The sequence below is a fragment of the Stomoxys calcitrans genome, chromosome 1 (assembly GCF_963082655.1).
Source record: "Stomoxys calcitrans chromosome 1, idStoCalc2.1, whole genome shotgun sequence".
NCBI lineage: Eukaryota > Metazoa > Arthropoda > Insecta > Diptera > Muscidae > Stomoxys > Stomoxys calcitrans.
In genome coordinates, this window is record NC_081552.1 from 224253674 (window position 1) to 224276576 (window position 22903).

General features: G+C 36.4%; 1 protein-coding gene across 3 annotated transcripts in view; it reads left to right on the plus strand.

The window, feature by feature from the left end:
* Nucleotides 1–22903, plus strand: part of LOC106082944 (protein ECT2) — a 105229-nt gene that overhangs the window by 30744 nt on the left and 51582 nt on the right. For all 3 annotated transcript variants that reach the window (XM_013245709.2, XM_013245710.2, XM_013245711.2), the window contains exon 2: nucleotides 16770–16995. In XM_013245709.2, the coding sequence (XP_013101163.1) occupies nucleotides 16770–16995 (226 nt within the window). The remainder of the gene's footprint in view (nucleotides 1–16769; nucleotides 16996–22903) is intronic.

Sequence of the window (22903 nt, forward strand, 5' to 3'; positions counted from 1 at the left end):
TAATTTATTCAGTTTAGGGTTTATTGAGCAATTTTGTCCCAAAATGTCATTGCTGCTTATGCATATATACACAACATATTATTTTGAGGATTTTCCCACGGTATTTTGTGGGATTTTCCTTTCTTTTCTACATAAAAAAGAAAAAAAGGATTATCACTTCAGCTATTTCAACGCTATATCAAAGCCTATACCACGATAGATTTGTGGCTATTCTCTTGTTCTTTGCATGGCGATATTCATAGTAAATTTTTTCAAATTTAACTTTTATTAAAAAACTTTAAAATTTGATTCTCATAAACATTTGTTTAGAAATTTAATAGTTGTTGAAAATTTTGTGTAAACTTGTTTCAGATACAAAAATCGTGTACAAATTTAATTTTTATAGAAAACTAGCTAAAAAACTGCTTTCTTTCACTCTCTAATACCTTTTATTTGAACCTCATATTCCCATGGTCGGTAAATTTGTCATGTTTGCGTATCTATTGGGAGTGGGACGGCTCATAGTCAATTCGGCTCGACTGTCAGGTCTTTTTCGTTTTTCGAAACAAATCTTCAAATCGTCAAATATTTTATTAAAAAAAGTCACACCTAAAATTCGACTTTTTATATCCACCACCGAATGATGGGAGTATATTAATTTTGTCATTCCGTTTGCAACACATCGAAATAATTATTTCCGACTCTATAAAGTATATATATTCTTGATCAGCGTAAAAATCTAAGACCGTCTTGCAATGTCTGCCTGTTGAAATCACGCTACAGTCTTTAAAAATAGAGATACTAAGCTGAAACTTTGCACCGATTCTTTTTTTGTCCATAAGCAGTTTAAGTTCGAAGGTGGGCTATATCGGACTATATCTTGATATAGCCCCCATATAGACCGATCCGCCGATTTAGGGTCTTAGGTCCATAAAAGCCACATTTATTATCCGATTTTGCTGAAATTTGGGACAGTTAGTTGTGCTAAGCCAGTCTACAACCTTCTTCAATTTGGCCCAGATCGGTTCAGATTTGGATATAGCTGCCATATAAACCGATCTCTCGATTAAAGTTTTTTGGGGCCATAAAAGGCGCATTTATTGTCCGATGTCGCCGAAATTTGGGACAGTGAGTTTTGTTATGTCCCTCGACATATTTCTGCAATATGGCCTAGATCGGTGGAGATTTGGATATAGCTGCTATATAGACCGATCTTTCGATTCAAGGTCTTAGACCCATAAAAGCGCATTTACTGTCCTATATCGCCAATCAGTCCAAATTTCGATACAGCTGCCATATAGACCGAACTCTCGATTTTAAGTCTTGGCCCCATAAAAGGCGCATTTATAATCCGATTTCACTGAAATTTGACACAGTGCAGTGACATATGTTAGGCTTTTCGACATCCGTGTCGTATATGGTTCAGATATAAATCCATCCCCTGATTTCACTTCTTGAACACATAAAGGACGCAATTCTTATCATTATCCTTCGTTTTCCTATAAAGAGATGCCGGGCAAAGAACTTATTTTGCCTATAATGAGATGCCGGGCAAAGAACTTGACAAATGGGATCCATGGTGGAGGGTATATAGGATTCGGCACGGTCGAACATAGCACGCGTTTTACTTGTTTATACATATGTATGTATGTTCGATGAAATAAGAGCTCGATTTATCGAGATGGGGTTTTAGCGATAAGACGTTTCATGGCTGCCATTTAAAATTTAATCAAATTTGTTTTCTACTTCGAAATACCTTTAATTTAAATTCCATAACTGGTGCAAATGCCACTTTGTTGGAGTTTTGGAGCGGGCCGTTCGCCTCAGTTAGTTGACGCCTAAATTGGTTATTAGTTTCGCACTTTTCTACCAACTACCTTTTATTTGAGTGCCGTATTATTCTGATGGGTCTAGATGCCCGCTCTTTCCGGTCTAGTGAAGGGGTTCTCCACCCAGTTACTTCATTTGAATCCCATCTTGTCCTAATCGGTCTACATGCCCGCGCATTGGGGGTTTTAGAGTGAGGCGTTTCCCACAGTAGGTTGACCATTAATTCGGTTATCAACTCCGGATTCTTCTTCGAAAATACCTTTCGTTTGAGTTCCATATTGTTCTGATCGGTCAACATGCCCGCTCTTTGAGGTTTAGGGATGGGGCGTTCCCCCTAGTTACTTCATTTGAATCCCATCTCGTCCGGAGCGGTTTACATGCCAGCTCATTGAGGTTTTGTAGTGGGGCGTTCCCCCCAGTTTCTTATCAGATTCGTGCTCAATTAACAAAAACCTTATATTAGGGTCCCATAGTCTCCCGTTCGGTATACATGACCGCTTGTTTGGGTGCAACTAAAAATCCACTCAAATCGGTCGACCCACATTACAGTGCGGTGATTTTAAAAGTTTTGGTAAAGGTATAAAAATGAATAACCTTGGGGTCACAATTCAGCTGTTTGTGATTATAAAGGATGATTCTTTAAGAGCTATAGGAATGGTTAAAAAAAAAACATGTCCGCTAATTGGGGGTTTTAGGTTGGCGCGTTTCCCTCAGTAGGTTGACCATTAATTTGGTTATCAACTCCGGACTTTGAGTTCCATATTGCTCTGATCGGTCAACATGCCTGCTCTTTGGACCTTGGGATCACGATTGAGCTGTTTTTCATTATAAAGGGTGATTTTTTAAGAGCTGTAAGAATGTTTCTCAAAAAAAAAAAAAAAAAAAAAAACGTAAAATTCAGAAAAATTTAAATCTTTATTTTAATCGATAGTACGATCCATAAAATTTAATGTTTGAAGATTATTTCATGCAAATGTTGACCGTGACTGCGTCTCCAATGTTCCATCCGCTTAGTCCAATTTGGAATACTCTTTCCAACATTTCGGCCGGTATTTCACGAACAAATGCTTCAGTGTTGTCTTCCAATGCGACAATTGAAGCGGGCTTGTCTGTAGAGACATGAACTTTAACATTGCCCTACAAAAAAAAGTCAAAAGGCGTTAAATCGCACGATCTGGGCGACCAATTGACCGGTCCCGAACGTGAACTCGCCTCTCAATATGTCCATTTTTACGCGTGTTGTGTGGCACCGTTTTGTTGAAACCACTTGTCATGCAAGTCAAGCTCTTGCATTTTGGGCAAAAAAAGGTTCAATTTCATCTCACGGTAGCGCTCACCATTCACAGTTACATTACCATTTGCATCATCTTTAAAGAAGTACGGTCCAATGATGCCACCAGCCAATAAACCTCACTTTTTCTGGATACATTGATAGCTCTTGCAATGCTCTCTTCTGGCTAATATTCACTCCAAAATCGACAGTTCTGCTTATTTACGTAACCATTGAGCCAAAAATGAGCTTCGTCGCTAAAGAAGAAGAATCGCGGGATAAACTTTCTTAACAGAGCAAGCAATTTGATAATAAAATTCAATAATTTGCAAGCGTTGTTGTTTTGTAAGACGATTTATGGTTAAATTATAGACCAAACTGAAGACGTTTGACAGTGACACAAAACTCGAAACATGCGTAAGCTGTTCAAACCAGTGTTGCCAAATTGTTGCCCATTGAACAGATAAGCAAACAGACATATTGACTATCTTTATACAAAACACGTACCAGCAGGTAACACTAAACACCGTTTTTGGAGATGATTTTATGAAAGTTTTAAAAGTATCTTAATTTTTATCTAGATTTTTTAGTTTGAACATTATATCAATTTTTAATTTTCTGTGATTTTATTGATAATTTTTTATTTTATTTATTATTTTAATTTTCATAAAACAAATCCCCCTCGTTTCACAATCTTTTTTTATTTCTATTATCTCCACACGAATTTTGCACCTGTTTCCGGAAAGTCCATATGTTTTAAATTCAAACATCCATTTAGGATTTCCTTTTCCCAAAATTTATTTGCTTTAATGGACTAATTTAAAATATTTATCGGCATTTATCGAAATTTGCCAAGCCAAAACCCTTACCTCTTAACAATACAAACAAATGTAAAGAGTGACAGTGGCAAAGAGCGCGGAGATTTATGCCTGTAAGTGCGTTCCAGTGTTCGCGTTTCAGCTCATTGGCTTTTATGATACTCAAGAGGCCATTCATACCTTACCATTGATAATTGTAGGGGAGACAAGATTGACAAGCCACTAAGATGTTCAATTTATAAGAAAAATAAACAAATTTCGTTAAAATATACAAATCTTGAAAATGAGGGGTGAAAAAACACTAAATAAACAATGGCCAAGCGTATGCAGCCCATACACTTATTCAGATAAAAATTATTTGAAAAGTAACAGGCAACAGCAAAAAGTACGAAAGTTGATTATAATACAAGGCGAGAATAGGCAACAGCAGGCTATGGACACTTAGAGAAATATTGTTAGTGAGCATTAGAACTAAAGGAAGTGGTCAAATTAGAACTGTGATAAGTTTTTATTTGCTCGCTTAACAGATGGTTGATCGATTGGTGCTTTAATGCTCTTGTATACATGTCATTACAGCATTTTCTCTGAGTGCATTTATGCCTATGATAAACAAAATAACCTTCTCTACAATGCCCATATGTTCGAATGTGATGAGACAGACGAATGTATTCACACCATCACAACACATTTACTCAGCGTCCATGCTGTTGCTTACTCTCGGAAACGTTGTGAATATGACCGACATACCCCCATAGACATTGGACACCTACCCCGTGTCACACAGTCAAGCACAATTCAACTAGAAGATCATACGCCGCGGTGGCATATAAAGAGAGGATGGACGGCAAGCAATAGTCTAAAGCAAAACTGCCGTCGTTCCTACATAGACAGCGTTGGGTCGTGTGCCTCTGCATTTTTATTTCCTTTTTAATTTCTTTATACGCTTTTATTTATTTATTCGTTTTTTATTGAAATGGACAACAAATTGTTTTAGCTTAGTAGTGGTCGTTGGCTTTAAAATGCCAAAATGGAAATTTAGTTTAACCATTAAAAGAAATGCACACAAATTGTCTTTTGATCGCAAAGAATAAATTTCTTAAAAGGAATGTGTGATCGTTTTTCTTAAAAAACAAAAAAAAAAAAAAACAAAAAACTAAAAATATTCAGTTCACACAAATTAAAAAAAAAAAAAAGTAAAAAGGCATTAAGTTCGGCCGGGCCGAACTTTAGATACACTCTACCTCGGGTATATATGTAAACCCCATTTTTTCACAATGACGGCAAATTGAATAACTTAGGGAAATCATTGTCTCAAATTTCAGCGAAATCGGGTAATAAATAAAGCTTTTATGGGCTTCAGTCCCCTTATCGGCAGATCGGTCTATATGGCAGCTATATCTAAATATAGTCCGATCAGAACCATATTTTGGTCGGATGTTGGGAGGTCTGAACTTACTCACTGTTTCAAATTTTATCGAAATCCGTTAAAAAATAAAGCTTTTATGGGCTTCAGATCCTTTATCGGCAGATCGGTCTATATGACAGATATATCTAAATATAGTCCGATCTGTACCATAATTGAGTCTAATGTTGGGAGTCTTAAAACTGCGCACTAATCCAAATTTCAGTGTAATCGGGTAATAAATAAAGCTTTTATGGGCTTCAGACCCTTAATCGGGAGATCGGTCTGTATAGCAGCTTTATCCAAATTTGGTCCGATTTAATCCATATTTAGGTCAAATTTCGGGAGGCTTAAAATAACCCACTGTTGCAAATTTCAGCGAAATAATAAATTAAGCTTTTATGGACTTCAGACCCTTTATCGGCAGATCGGTCTATATGACAGCTATATTTAAATATAGTCCTATCTGCATTATATTTGGGTCGGATATTGGGAGGCTTAAAACTGCGCACTATTCCAAATTTCAGCGTAATCGGGTAATAAATAAAGCTTTTATGGGTTTCAGACCCTTAATCGGGAGATCGGTCTGAATAACAGCTATATCCAAATATGGTCCGATTTGGCCCGTTCAAGAACTTAACCAGTGTGCTTCAAAAATACGTATATGTGCCAAATTTCAGCTCAATATCTCAATTTTTGAAGGCTCTAGAGTGATTACAACAGACGGACAGACAGACGGATAGACGGACACACGGACATCGTTGAATGGTCTTGGAATTTTACGACGATCCGAAATATATATACTTTGTAGGGTCGGAAATTGATATTTCGATATATTGCAAACGGAATGACTAAATGAATATGATCTCTATCCTTTTCTATGGTAATGAAGTTTGGATGAAAATTTATTTTCGATTTAAGTTTCCATGCAAACAGACGAAATTTGACGTAATTTTCTATAAAAATAATATTTCGACATTTTTGGTACACAAATTAAATTTCGACAAAATTTTCTTAATAAGACGGTCTCGAAATGGGGCTTGAACCCGAGAATAATCCACTGGCTCCACAGGAGCGTGATTAGACCAATACTTACTTAGGCATAAGTAGTTTGGTGGAATGCTATGAAGAAATGTGCAACATAAGGACCATACAACAGGTTCAGAGAACATGTTTTCTTGGCATAGGCGGAGCGATAAGGACCACGCCCACTAGGGCACTAGAGACTATTCTAAATATCTGACCCATTGACATACAAATTAAGTGTGAGGCAGCCACTGCGGCTATGAGCCATAAGGCGATGGGAGAATGGATTGCGTATGGGGGCAGCTCATACCATCGCGGTATAATCAAGGCGACGAAAGGAAACCTGGAAGGAAGGCAAGAGGTTTCCGATCAGATACCTGAGACGACGCTTGAGGTCGAGTGCTAGGCACTGCTGTCAGCAGCACAGTTTTGGAGTGACGGAACCCTAGTATTGTCAATTGGAAGATCATGTTACAGGGATGGATCAAAGCTACTAGCTAAGGACAGAGTGGGCCTGGGGGTCTACATTGAGAGCCCAAGGACTGAGATCTGTTTTAGGCTGCATGACCAGTATACGGTCCTGCAGGTGGAAATCCGGGCGATCACGGACGGGTAGGTCACGAACAGTCTTGCAGTGTAAGGAGATTAACGCCTTCTTTGAGGATGGCACAATCCGCATCGCTTGGGTGCCGAGCCAAATCGGAGTAAGGGGAATGAAATGGCAGATGATTTGGCGGTGAAGGCCAGAGACTGCCGTCAATAAACATGGTTAATTCGAAGCCTTTCGGGTCGACGCAGTCCAATTTAAGGGCGTGCGCGACGAATGCGCATGCAACCCTGTGGAACAGCGAATATCTTATGGGGGGATCCAGATCGTGAGAAGATGAGGCTATTACTGAAAGGAAGTAAGAAAGAGGTCGGTATAGCTATTGGTATCATTACGGGACACATAGGACTACGAGCTCACTTATGTAAAATAGGTGCGGCAAGTGATTGCCCGGCTTTCGCATCTAACAGATACCGGTACTTAGTTGGGGACACCATACCAGACATAAACCAACGTAGGAGAGTGGCATGGAAAACAAGGATTTTATATGTAGCACGGAATTTCTAACATAAAATTTTCTTTTTCAAGGTTACTTTTTAGTTTTTAGAGCGCACAACAAGCCAATTACTGGCTTAGGTGTATGTCTATAGTGGCACCCTCTGCACCCTCTAACCTAACCTTCCATTAAGAAACAGGAGATACTTCTCTCATATCAATGAGTGCATCCGATTAAAGTTTAATGATAAAAGGGCTTCTTTTTTATGCCGAGTCCGAACGGCGTGGCGAATAGCGACACCACTTAGTAGAGAAGTTTTAACATGGCAGGATAACTCACAAATGTTGCCACCGCTGAAAATTTTTCTGATGTTTGCATTGAGATTTGAACCCAAGCATTCTGCTTCATAGGCGAACATGCTAACCTCTGCGCTATCTCAGCGTATAAAACCAGTAAGGAAAGGCAAAAGTCGGGCGGTGCCGTCTTTAAAATACTCTACACCTACCCTATAAATACAAAAGGGGGACTATATCTAATTCTGAAACAATTTTGATGAACCTCGGCGGATGTATTCAGATAGGTTATTAAAATTACTGTATCAAATTTTGAGCAAAGCAAATATGTTCAAAATGTAATAACTACGGTTGACAAATGACAACAAATTACCCAAAATCTGACGAACATATAGATGGAAGCTATATCTAAATCTGAACCGATTTCGATCAAACTTTATGGAGGAAAGCGTTGTACAAAATTTTGGATTGGTCAATAAATGCGCTTGCAGTGGGTCTAGGAGTGAAAATCGGGCGATATATATATAAATGAGAGCTATATCTAAATCTGAACCGATTTCTATGAAATTCACCAGTAATATCGGAAGGATAAGAAAATCCTTCCTGCCAAATTTCGAGAGAATCAGTTAGCAAATGACTATTTTATTGCAGTTTTATTGCAAATCGGAAGAACATATACACATAGTCCATAAAGTCTGCGTTCATGTGACAATTTTGTTTTAATGATTAAAAAACAACATAAAAAATAAATAAAGTTCAGTTTTGTTGTATATGTTGTTTCTTTATATTTCCTAAATTAGAAAACAAAAATACAAGTTTGCTTTTGCTTTTTTGTTCTAACGGTACTTATGTCTCATAAGAAGAAATTATGACAACCAAAAAGTCTGCGTTCACTTTGTTTACTTCGAAAGTACCGTTACTTTTTATGATGCTTGTTCTTATTTTTGATCAGTTTCAGTTCATTATCATAACAAGTGATAGTTACACGTGTTGTTTTTTAAGTTATTAATTTGTAAACATGGAAACTAAAGGAAAGGAAATATGCAGTTCTGAAAGAAAAATAATTATTAAATTGTGGAAAGAAGGACAAAGCTTTAGAAATATTGGTGGAACAGTTGGAAGAACGTATTCTTCTGTCCAGCGTGTTATTAATAATTACAATGAAACCGGCATTATAATTTCAAAGCCTCGGCCTGGGCGTCCCAAAAAATTATCCGCTAGAGAAGAGCGCAAAGGGATTAATATGGCAAGCAACAAGCCTCGTATAACATCAACCAAAATTGTAGAAAATATTAAAACAATGTTTAAAAAAAGCATCTGTGCCGAAACTGCCAGAAAAAATATTACATAGAGCTGGATTTCATGGAAGAGTTGGAAACAAATTATTTTCTCCGACGAGAGCAAATTCTATATTTTTGGCATTAAAGGTCGGCAAATAGTGTGGCGCAAGTCCGGGATTGAGCTGGAAAAACAAAATTTAGTTGGAACGGTGAAGCTCGGTGGTGGAGTTATGGTGTGGCGGTGTATGGCTGCTAGTGGAGTGGGTCAATTAGAATTTATTGAGTCCAAAATGGATAAATGGGGTTATCTCAATATTTTGAAAAAAAAATTTGAAACCAAGTGCTGCTAAACTAGGGTTAGCAACGACATTTTGGTTCCAACATGATAACGATCCAAAGCATACATCGGAGGTTGTTAGGCTTTGGCTTCTATATAACACTCTAAAGCAGCTTAAAACACCACCCCAATCACCAGATCTCAACCCCATTGAGCATCTTTGGGATCTATTGGAGAAAAAAATTCGTCAGCACGTTATAACCAGCAAAGGAGATGTTATGAAGTGTCATGCAGGCAGAATGGGTGAAAATAACATCTGAGGAAACAGAGAGGTTGGTAAACTCCATGCCAAATAGACTAAGTGCAGTCTTAAAACAACGTGGCTATCCTACCAAATATTAGGAATGTGTTAATATGTTTTTATTTTGTGTTTAAATAACTCTTTTGTTTATTTTTAATAACTGAACGCAGACTTTGTGGTGCTTATATTTAATTGTTATCATATTTAAATCGCTCTAGAGTGAAAGTGCTTAACCAAACTTAGAATTTTGTTTTTGTTTTTTAATGTTAGGAATATAAAGAAAAAATATATGTAAAAGAGTTGATTTGATTTATAATTTTATTTTGTGTTCTTTAACCAATCATAAAAGTTTGTCAGGTGAACGCAGACTTTATGGGCTATGTGTATATGGGAGCTATATCCAAATCTGAACCGATTTCTACGATTTCACCACTAATATCGAGAGTTATAAAAAAATCCAGCCAAATTTCGAGAGAATCGGTTAACAACTGACCATTTTATTGCTGTATTATTGCAAATCGGACGAACATATATATGGGAGCTATATCCAAATCTGAACCGATTTTTTCCAATTTCAATAGGCTTTGTCTCTAGGCCGGAAAACATTCCCATTCCAAATTTGAAGACGATCGGATGAAAATTGAGACCTGTACTTTGTACACAAATTAACATGGACAGACGGGCAGACAGACGGACAAAGCTAAATCGAATCAGAAAGTGATTCTGAGTCGATCGGTATACTTATCAATGGGTCTATCTCTCTTCCTTTTGGGTGTTACAAACAAATGCTCTAAGTTATAATATCCTGTACCACAGTAGTGCTGTAGGGTATAAATACAACTACTACAAAATGCTTGCCGAGTGAATTAAAAATACGTCAATTTTTTAACTTTAATACAAATTTTCTTAATTTTGGGAAATTTTTAACTTAAAATGCGTGTGTCTCCTTATTCAATAATCAGTCTGACGTGTCACTATAGAACAAGAAAATATTGTAATAATAAATGTATTATTTTTACATTGTTCATTTATATTATATTAAATGTATTATTCCAAAGAGAATTCATGCTAGTCATGAAAAATCTCTTTATAATGGGTAATTATTCAATGATCTTAAATTTTAAGTTGGCACACAATTACTTCGAAACAAAGACACATAAGAGCCATTTAATTGTTTATGGTGAGTGTTTGCTAAATTTTCAATCACTATGTACCATGACAATTCTCTAAAACAACGTTACCTAAACTTCAAAATATAAAGGGGCACTTAAATGTGTTGTTAGTACCTAAAATTAGTAACTAAACAAAACAAACGAAAAAAAGATTGTATAAACAATATAAATATTTCATAGTCTACTACCAGCTAGCTAATGGTATTTGCCCAGCACTTAGGAACAGTTCACACACATATTTATATAAAATACAATTCTATTTGAAAACTACGTAACATGCATTTAACTAATATGGAATAGTAAGTGTGCTAAGCAGCTAAACATTCAGCTACGCGATATTATTCTAATAAGCAAACAATGAAGCAACAGAGTGCAAGGGTCTAGCTGGATTGGTAGGTACTCGTACATATAAATTAAAAGCGGAACAGATGTTTCGAATCCTTAAGCAAACTAACTACACCGACAGTTTGTATGATAAACCATCCAATATGAGATGCATGGCACGTAGCACTCGCCGACTTTGACTGCATGCCTGTATGGCTGTCTGTCGATCTGCTTCTCTTACAAATTTAAGTGTGGAAAAACAAAGTACCAATTCATATGGACAAGAGTGTATACAAAAAATAAAATACATCTATCGTGTCGGCGGTTGCGGAGGTGCAATGTTATTTGGCTTGTATTGTTGATAATATAATTTCCTTTTATTACACAAAAAAAAAAATAAACGTTATTATATTAATATTCATTCCTCATTCCTATGTAGAGCCTTTGTAGTTTTTTTTTTTTGATTTTATGGTAAAGAAAAAAATATTTTTCTCTTGGTTTTAATTTAAATAAAAACGGTTACCAACCATGTGCTCCCTTAGTCATTCTTGAACAATGTTTTTTAGAGTATTCCAGGGGTATGGTAATTGATTTTAGAGTTCACACATGTGAACGGCGGATGTTCTCTTAACTGTATAGTCAAGAAAAAAGAATAATAGTACGCTGTTTTTGTATGAAATAGGCTTATATAATACAAATATGATGTTTTTAAATTGTTATCATTTCATTGTTGAAATTTTCACTTGAAGATTAAAAAACATATTTATTCATATTTACCAGATTTTCTCCTAAAAAACTAATAAACTAAAACTTATAATTATCCATACTTTAGTTATTTGAACAACTTACTTTACTTAAATTGCTTTAACTGGCTATGACAGAACATTTGCCGAATTACTTTTGGGAGTTATACAACATCCACATTTTGGTATATAAGGCAGAATGCTTGGGGACATTGTTCCCTACACCACCATTGTGGTACAGGGTATTATAAGTTTGTGCATTTGTTTGCAACGCTAAGAAGGAGAAGAGCTAGACCCATTGATTAGTATACCGATTGGCTTAGAATCCCTTCCTGATTCGATTTAGCTATGTCCGTCTTTCTGTCCATGTATTCTTGTGATCAAGGTACAGGTCGCATTTATTGTTCAATTGTCTTGAAATTGAAAAAGATCGGTTTAGATTTAGATATAGCTCCCATATATATCATTCATCCGATATGGTTTTTTAAGGCTTGTAGAAGCCACAATTTTCGTCCGATCTTCACAAAATTTTTGTTTTATATGAGGTCTACATATATGTGCTAAATTTCATAAAAATCGGTCCAGATTTAGATATAGGTCCCATATATATATCTTTTATCCGTTATGAACTTTTAAGGCTGTAAAAGCCACTATTTTAGTCCGATCTTTAACAGACTTTGTGCGAGATGTTTTTTATTTGACGTCCTAATATGTGTGGATAATTTCACGAAAATCGGCCCAGATTAAGATATAGCTCCTATATATATATTTCATCCGATATGGCTGTTTAACGCTGTAGAAGCCACAATTTTGGTCCGATCTTTACAAAAGTTGGCATGGGGTGTCGTCTATATATGTGTGCAAAATTTCATAAAAATCGGTTCAGATTTAGATATAGCTCCCATATATATTTTTCCTCCTATATGAAGTTTAAAGCCTGTAGAAGCTAAAATTTTGCTCCGATCTTTCAAAAAATTAAGTAGGAGGTGTTGTGTTTGACCTTGTCAGATGTGTGCAAAATTTCATCAAAATAGGTCCAGATTTAGACAAACCTCCCATATATATCTTTCATCCGATATGGAATTTTCAGGCTGTAGCAGCCACAATTTTTGTTCGATCTTTACAAAATTTAGCATGAGACGTTTTATTTAACGTCTACATATGTGCGCAAAATTTCATTAAAATCGGTCCTGATTCAGATATAGCTCCCATATATATCTTTCATCTTATATGGACTTTTAAGGCTGTAGAAGCCTCATTTTTGTTCAATCTTTACAATATTTTGCATGAGGAGTTTTATTGATCATCTTAATATGTGTGCTAAATTTCGTCAAAATCGGCCCAGATAGATATATATATAGCTCCCATATATATATTTCATTCGATATGGAGTTTTAAGGCTGTATAAAATACAATATTAGTCTGATCTCAAAGTTTAGCACGATGTGTTTAATTTCGGCCCAATACGTGTGCAAAATTTCATAAAATTTGGTTTCGAGTACTACTCCCATATATATTTTTTATGCGATATGTCAATATTTCAAATGGTATGCAAAATTAAAGTCTGACTAGATTTGGAGATAAGTTTTATATATTAATAGCATTACGTATACTAGGTGACGTAGGGTATTATATAGTCGGCCCTGCCCGACTTTTGACTTTCTTTACAGGTTATCTTGATAAATTGATTATTAGTACCAAGTCCAAGTTGAATGCACCATTTTTTAAATTTCTTTTTAAAATGTCGATGTATTATTTGTGGTCCCGCTCCTGAAGCTGCTATACACCCCCAAACGATTAAACCCCCTCCACCATGTGATACCGTAGCCACTGTGTATAGTTCTTCAAGCTCTGTATTGGGGTTTCTGTATACTATGACTTTTCCATCACACCGAAAAAGATTAAACTTGCTCTCATCTGCAAAAGTAATTTTTTTCCAAAAGGATTGTGGTTCTTTGACTTATGTTATTGCGAAGTTTTGCCTTTAACACGTTTTATTTTATTTGTGTAGGGCTTCTTTCGTGCAGTTCTTTCTCTATAACCATAACTTTTAAACGAACTTTGAATTGTTTGTGGCGTAACATCCTTTCCTAGATATTCCTTAGTATTATTACAGAGAATTGTGGAGTTTGTTTTCACCTTTTTCTGTACTTGCGGCACTAGACAACGCTCATTTGCATTTGTTATCGTTTTTTTGCAGTTTTTGCTTGTTTCACTTTCTTATATTATATTGTATAGGACTTCATGGTCTATTTACTATTTCACCAATTCCTTGTTGAGTTAACCCATTTCTGTGATGTTAAATCATCAAAACTTTAACTTCATCAGAAATTTTTGTCCGATTTGGCTGAAATTTTGCAGGTATTATTCTTTTATGACTTCCAACAACTGTGGCGAGTACGGTGCAAATCGGGCTATAACCTGATATAGCTCCCACATAAACCGATCTCCCGATTTGACTTCATGAGCCCTTACAAGCCGCAATTGTTGTCCGATTTGGCTGAAATTTTGCATGTAGTGTTGCAACAACTGTACCAAGTACGGTCCAAATATGTCCACGTTTTGATATAGCTTCCATATTAACCGATCTCCCTATTTGACTTCTTGAGCCCCTGGAGGTTTTTGTCCGATTTGGCTGAAATTTTGCACATAGTATTATTTTATGACTACAACTATGGCGAGTACGGTTCAAATCTGGCTATAACCTGATATAGCTCCCACATAAACCGATCTCCCGATTTGACTTCATGATTTGACTTCATAGCTGAAATATTGCATGTAGTATTTTAACAACTGTACCAAGTACGGTCCAAATATGTCCATGTTTTGATATAGCTGCCATAGCAGAAATATATATACTTTATAGAGTCGGAAATAGATATTTCGATGTGTTGCAAACGAAATGACAAAATAAATATCCCCACATCCTAAGGTGATGGGTATAAAAATTATGTTTTTCATCTTTTGGTCAAAAGTTGCTTAAATACCTCAATTTTTACTTTTTATACCCACCACTATAGGATGGGGGTATACTAATCTAGTCTTTCCGTTTGTAACACCTTGAATTTTTGATCTGCGACCCCATTAAGAATATATATTTCTGATCGTCTGGACATTTTGAGTCATTTTAGCCATGTTCGTCCCTCCATCTGTCGAAATCACGATAGCGGTCGAACGCGTAACCCTAGCCAATTGAAATTTTGTCCAGATACATCTTATTGATGTAGGTCGTTGGGGATTGCAAATGGGCCATATCAGTTAAGATTTGGATATAGCTTCCATATAAACCGATTCCACGATTTGATATATTAAGCCCCTAGAAGCCGCAATTGTTATTCGATCGGACTGAAATTTTGTATGTAGTGTTCTGTAACGAGGTCTAACAACTGTGCCAAGTAGGGTCCAAGTCGGCCTTTGACCTGATGTAGCTATAAACTGATCTCCGATTTCCTTGTTCGGTTCCTAGAAACTAATTCATAATTCAACTAATTCTAGTTTGTGCCAATTTTACGCTGTACCATGGTGGTTGGTTCAAAGATTTGGCCCGGCCGAAATTAACACGTTTTTACTTCTTTAGGTTAAGTTGCTAAGTTCAAAAAAAGAATAATTGAACAATTATCTATTAGTAAAATAAGAATCAATTAGCGATCAAAATTTAAAACGGATGGCCATGTCTGTTAGTTAATAGGAAATTTAATTTAAAGAAGTCTATCACTAGCTTTTCAAGGGATTACTGGTTTCTAGTGTTCTTAGTAGTGTGACTGGCCTTCAAAAGTGATGATGACTTGCTGCATTATGTTTATTACTTCTTTAACTCATAATGTTGCCTTTTTTATGATGTGATCGATTATGGGTACTGTTTGGCATATCCACGGGTTTGATCTTTTGCCACGCGTCTACCAATTTCGGTTAGGAGTACTGTCGTTTCAAGCTTTTTAGCTTTCCATTAAAATATGGAAAGCTAACTTCCTCAAGAAGAACAAAATGTATTGATGGTCGCCTGTAATATTTGTCTGTACTGCACTTTCTCTTCTTGATGTCATTGGCTCTCAGACCTGTGTAATATCTGGGATAGTAAACAGGGCGGATGTACTTATTGCGTGGGAGCTAAGATCGCCAGCTATTTCAAGATCGACACTCTTCAGTCTTGATTGCTCTTGAAAACCTTTGCTGTCCCATGGGGTTAAATATCTGCTTAGATTTTTCATCCTCTAAATGTTCATGTCCGTGATGATTAATAGGCTATTTACATAAAACACAGTTAACTAAAATTTAAAATTTTTTTCCTAAATCGAAAGATATTGGCAATGATTTCAAGATAAAGAAGTATGACTCCAAAATAAGGATCTTATTCTTAATTTTTAATCGCTGTGTTTAAGGCACACAACCTTTCATTTCGACTGAATTTTAATTTACTTCACAAATGCCTACCTGTTTCTATTTTGGGAAAAATCTTTTGCTAAAAATATTAAAGAGCGCTTCATCGTAAGGCGATTCTTGTAACAGTGTTGTCCTATTTCCAAAGTTAATTTCCTAACCTTCAACTATACTTTGACCTTAGTTAAAAGATTTTTGTATTTAAAAATTAAACTTAAAGTTAAGGATCTTTTATACTACTTTTTAAGAAAAATCGCATTAAAATCAAGTAAAAAATTTTTCACTTAAAAAAATTTACCTTAAAATGTTGGAAAATTTGGCATAATTTAAGGTAGTTTAAAAAGTCCTTAAAGTGAGTTGAAGACAAACATATTTTCAGTTTATAAATACACATAAAATACACTTGGTTGATGATCTTTAAAAAAAATTACTAAATTTTTGATTCATAAGCACTAAACAAACTTTAAGTCAATACACTCATAACTACTACAGTTCACATTGTATTGCATTTTTACATAACATCCCTTCTAACGTCATATTCTTTTTTCATTTAACAATTCAGAAATTACATACAACAATATAACGGTAGACAATATTTTCTAATAAATATCCATATTGTGTTTTGTTATTACAGAAATGTCAATTTCCTCATCTCCGTCACCGGAAAATTTACGCATTTGCCTTGTGGGCAGTGTAGTGCAAAATGATGCTGCCGTTGAAGCTGCCCATACATTTGGTGTCCCCGTCATAACATCTGAAACTGGTCTGGAACTTGTTAACGATTATGATTGGCGAACATATTTCATATTAAATGACTTTGAAGGTCCTGTGTACGAGGCGATACACAAAAGTAAACAATGGTAAGTCTCGGTCTAAAGTTTTCCTTCCCCCCATTTTAATTTTTACTGAGTTTGATATACATGCATGTGGTATAGAAATGTTTAATTAAGTTAGACAAGATCTCATTGATAATCAACTCATCAACTCATCATCACCACCAGCCATCATCATCATCATTATTACATAGCTGAGGTAATATATTGAAATTGTGGTGATAAATACATCGTTGAAAAACAATAAAAATTAATTTATTTATAAAATTCTATGCAAATTAATATGGCCGTATATATTGTAGAGCAAAAAAGCTGAACAACAATTGTCACTGCTCACCACTCAACCAACCTCCTGTTCCATCTACTTCTCGTAATGTTTATTCAATTGGTACCTGTTTGCTTTTTTCTATTTTTCTTTTTCAATTTTTTTTTTTTGTGAAGGAAAAGAATATTGTATGCAAATTGGTCTGTATAAGTGTGTTTTTTTTTTCATTTTGTCTATATACTACTTGTATATCGACAATGTCGTCGCATTCACCGCGCGGTATGATTGGTTTTCATTGTTTTCTATGGGGATGGTGATAATGCTGTTAAATTAGGACGTTTGTCTTTTTTTGTTGGTTTATAATTTTGATATATAAAAAAATATTTTTGATCTAAAAAGCTTTACTTTCCTACCAAGTTATCAGTTGGCCTAAAAAATGTTAATCATTAATGGTTTACTCAAGTTTCAAAGTTGATGTAAAGACTAAAATTTAGTTTAAGATATTAACTAAAAATGTACGGGTGATACGAGGCAGTGCTGAGGCGCTGCCGGTTGTTGAGGGAATGACAACCGGAGGGGAGTATAGCTCCCACGATTTATTCGTTTGAGCCCTACAAGTCAACTTGACCGGATGGAATATCGCCTGTCATGCTGCAAAGGGCGAGTTCGTATGCCTTGATGCTTCTGAAGGAGAAAAAGGTGGCAAAAAACTGAGAAAAATCTGAGAAAAAGAATCAGAAACGCGAAGGGCCCATTAGGTTAGGTTAAAAAGAGGGTGCAGATATTAATCCGCCCCATGCCACTATGAACTTACACCAAACCAGTGATCGGCTTGTTGTGTGCTCTGAAAACTATAAAGTAAGCTCTAAAAAGAAAATTTTTATGTTTGGAATTCCGTGCTACTTACAAAATCCTTAATTATTTTCAATACCACACCCCTAAGTTGGTTCATGTCTGGAATTGTGTCTCCATCTAAGTGCCGGTATCTGTTAGACGCGAAAGCCAGGCAATGACCAAAGAAATGCTCCAACGTCTCATCATCTTCCCCGCATGCTCTATACATGGTATCATTTGCCGTACCGATTTTACATAAGTGAGCTCGTAATCGTATGTGTCCCTTTATGATACCAATAGCTACACTGACCTCCTTTTTACTTCCTTTCAGTAATAGACTCGTCTTCTCACGATCTGGAAACGCCCATAGGATTTTCGCCGTCCTACCTATCATTTCGCTGTTCCACAATGTTGTTCCCTTAAGTCGGACTGCGTCGACCCGAAAGGCTCGGCTTAACCAAGTTAACGACGGCAGTCCTCTTGCCTTCACCGCCAAATCGTCTGCCCTTTCATTTCCCATTACTCCGTTAGGGCCCGGCACCCAAACGATGCGGATTTTTCCATCCTCAGAGGCATTAATCTCCTCCTTACACTCCAAGGCTGTTCGCGATCTTACCGTCCTGGTCGTTATTGCCCTTATGGCAATTTTACTGTCGGTAAAGATGTTCACACTCAACGTCCTCGCGTTAGCCTCACGCCACTTCACGAATCGCCCGGATTTCCGCCTGCAGGACCGTATTATGGTCAGGTAGTCGAAAATAGATCTCAGTCCCTGGGTTCTCAATGTAGACCCCCAAGCCCACTCTGTCCTCTAGCTTTGATCCATCCAAGTAACATGATCTTCCAGATGGCAATACTAGGGTTGCGTCAATCCAAGACTGTGCCAATGACAGCAGTGCCTCGCACTCGACTTCAATGTTCAACTCAGGTATCCGATCGGAAGCCTCTTCCCTTCCTTCCAGGTTTCCTATAGTCGCCTCGATTGTACCGCGATGGTATGAGCTGCTCCCATCGCCTTAAGTCTCATAGCCGCAGTGGCTGCCTCACACTTAATCTGTATGTCAATAGATCGGATATCTAGAATAGTCTCCAGTGCCCTAGTGGGCGTCCTCATCGCTTCGCCTATGTCAAACAATATGTTCTCTGAACCTGTTGTATGGTCCTTATTGTAGCCACATTTTCATGTAGAGGTGGCGATCCTCGTCAAGCTATTGTAGGTGTGTAAGCTCGTTTCGGTCCAAAGGCCCGATCGCTGCGGAAACAAGGTGGCCTTTGGTTATTTAAAGGCGCCAATAACTCGCCTCGTCACATCGGGCATTATATTCACTCAGTATTTGTGCAATAGTTGGTGCCGCCCGGCCTCTCACTAATACTTTCCGCTCGATACCGCTGATTGTCCTTGACTGCCGTTGCAGCTACTCCAGAATCGGCCAACACTCATTGATATGTGAAAAGTTTGCCCCTATTCCTTAATGGAATGTTCATGGGCAAATTGCCATTTTTCCCATATAAACCGATTTCTTGACTTCTTGAACCTCTGGATGGCGCGGATGTGCGCAGTATGGTCCAAATCGGCACATAACCTGAGATAACTTCCATATAAACCGAACTCCAAATTTGACTTTTTAAGCCTCTAGACGGCGCAATTATTCAATTTGGCTAAAATTTGGAACGTGGTATTTTTTTAATAACTTATAATAGCCATGACAAGTGCGGTTCATAATTTGATCTATCTCCTATATAAAGGGTGATTTTTTAAGAGGTATAGAAAAAATTTCAAAAAAAAAATCATGAAAACTTTATTTGAATCGATAGTACGGTCCACATAATTTAAGGTTTCAAGATAATTTTATGCAAATGTTGAACGTGACTGCGCTACAAATGTTGAACGTGACTGCGGTTCAAATTCCATACGATTAGTCCAATTTTGTCATACTCTCTCCAAAATTTCGGCCGGTATCTCACGAATAAATGTTTCAATGTTGTCTTCCAATACGTCAATTGAAGCGGGCTTGTCTGTATAGACATGAGCTTTAACATAGCCCCACAAAAAATAGTCTAAAGGCGTTAAATCGCACGATCTAGGCGGGCAACAGAAAGGTCCCGAACGTGAAAAAATGTTCACTGAACTCGCCTCTCAATAAGTCCATTGTTACGCGTGCTGTGTGGCATGTTGAAACCACATGTCATGCAAGTCTAGCTCTTGGATATCTTCTCTCGATAGCGCTCAACATTCACAGTTACGTTACGATTCGCATCATCTTTGAAGAAGTACGGTCCAATGATGCCACCAAACCATAAACCGCACCAAACTAAATTTTTTTTGATGCATTTGTAGCTCTTGCAATGCTTCTGGTCGATTTTCACTCCAAAATCGACAATTCTGCTCATTTACATACCAATTGAGCCAAAAAATGGGCTTCGCCGCTCGATGGAAGAAGCGCGCTATGAACTTTGTTCACAGAGCACGCATTTTGATAATAAAATTCAATAATTTGCAAGCGTTGATCGTTTGTAAGACGATTCATGGTTAAATTATAGACCAAACTGGAGATGTTTGACAGTGAAACAAAACACGAAACGTGCGTGAGCTGTTTAAACCAGTGTTGCCAAAAAGATAATAGTTAAATCAACCTTTTTTTGAAAAAGTCATTCAAAGAACGTGTCAAATGCAATTCATGGTGAAGGGTGTGCAAGCAACTTAACTTGCTTTTATTATTTTTTTGTGGGTGTATGGGCAGCTATGACCGCCTGGCGTCAAAATAAATGGACGTATTATCGGGAAAAATTTTGGAAGCTGCTTTGGAGTCGTTGTCGGTTGTACGCCATGGACGTACCAACAGGATTCGCCACCATCAGGAAGGAAAGAATTGCTAAAATTCCCCACTTCAATTCGTCTATGCAATGCCTGCCTCATTCGTCAGAGGCCAATCTTATGGGCTCTTCTATATGGGTCATAGTAGAGATCCAGGTAAGGATAAACAAATATGACAGAATGGATGCTCTGAAGAATGCCATTGTACGGATATGGGCAAAAATATAATAAAAAAATCGAGCAAAAGTGAATAGATACGGAAAATTGAATTCCGCTACAATGTGGCCTAATATAGTATGACAATATGCATATGATAGAAATGTTTACATACATGTACAAACATACATAGGTTGGCCTTTTCGGGAAAATGAGGGTTTTCTTGTCGTCAAAATTTGATGCCAAAAGTGTTTGCGGCATGTTATTTTTATTTTGGCCCCTATTTTTTGCCTCTTTTGAGGCAATGTCATTGTTTGGCGTTAACCATTCATTCACTATTCACTTGGCTCAGATCTTTTGTTTATTTTATGTTCAATTTAATTTTAAACATTTGAATAATTAAGTAATCAGCAAATTGCAAACATGAAACAATTTTCTAAATATCTCACACTTTGTCACAATACATTGTTATAGTTGAAAAAATTATTTTATAATATATAAACAAAAAAAAAAACATTAGGAGGAAAGGAAGACAAGTATTCACGAAATAAAATGAAGAGCTTATTTTCAATTCAAAAATATTCAATTATCAACTCATTTGTTAAAAACTCTTATATCTTATAATACATTTTTCAGTTTTAATTTTATGGAAATTCGCAAGTCCTACGAAAGCCTTACTCGGATTATTTTTTCACTTATATTAACATTTTAACTCCATGTAGTCATATGTTTCAGTTTTTCCAAGTCATCACTTATTTTAAATATTTTTATTAATAGAATGCCTTCCTGCTAAGGCTTATTATTATTAAGTTTTAGTATTTTTTCCCTTGAAACATTTTAAATAATGAAATTATATTTAAAATTCTACTAACCATTTTTCCTAAAATACATATTTCTTTAAAAAAAATTCTTTTCTCATCGCCATTCATGTATTTATACTCAGTTTAAAATATGATATAAAACATTTGTTCCGTTGACCGTGTTTTCTTTGCAAAAAAGAATATATATTTCTTTTATTATTTGTCAACTGGGATGAGGTCTTCCTACTGAAATTGTTTTTGACGACAAATTTATCTTGTTTTTGTATTAGTCACAAATGCATTTTGTCGTTTTTATGCCCTTCACCATAGGATGGAGGTTACTAAACGTCATTCCATTTGTAACACCTCGAAACATTCATTTAAGACCTCACAAAGTATATATATATTCTTGACCGTCATGACATCGATCTAGCCACGTCCGTCCATCCGTTTGAAATTTTGCGCAAAAACTACTTAATAATGTAGATCGGTTGGGATTGTGAATGGGCCAATTCGGTCCATGTTTAGATATAGCTTTCATATCAATCGATCTCCGGATTATACATCTTGAGCCTCTAGAAAGCGCAATTCTTATCCGATTAGGCTGAAACATTGTATGATATCCAACAGATGTACCAATCATGGACCGAATCGGTCCAAAACCTAATATAGCTCCCATATAAAAAGATCACCCGATATTACTTTTTGTACTCCTAGTGGGAGTCGTTTTTGTCTGACTTGGCAGAAATTTTGCATAATATAGTGACTTTTCCTATAACCTGATTTAGATCCTCTATAAACCGTTCTCCCGATTTTACCTCTTTAGTCCCTAAAGGTCGCAATTCTTATCCGATTTGGCTGAAATTTTGTCAAGTACGGCCCGAATCGGGCAAAAAATCATGGTGGAGGGTATATAAGATTCGGCCTGGCGAACTAAACACGCTTTTGTTTGTTCCCTCTACTATACTACACTAACTACATATACTACAGTTATGTGCAAAAAAGAGGGACAGCGGATAGACTGACAAAGAACTACTACACCCATAAAAGAAAAACCTTTCGAAC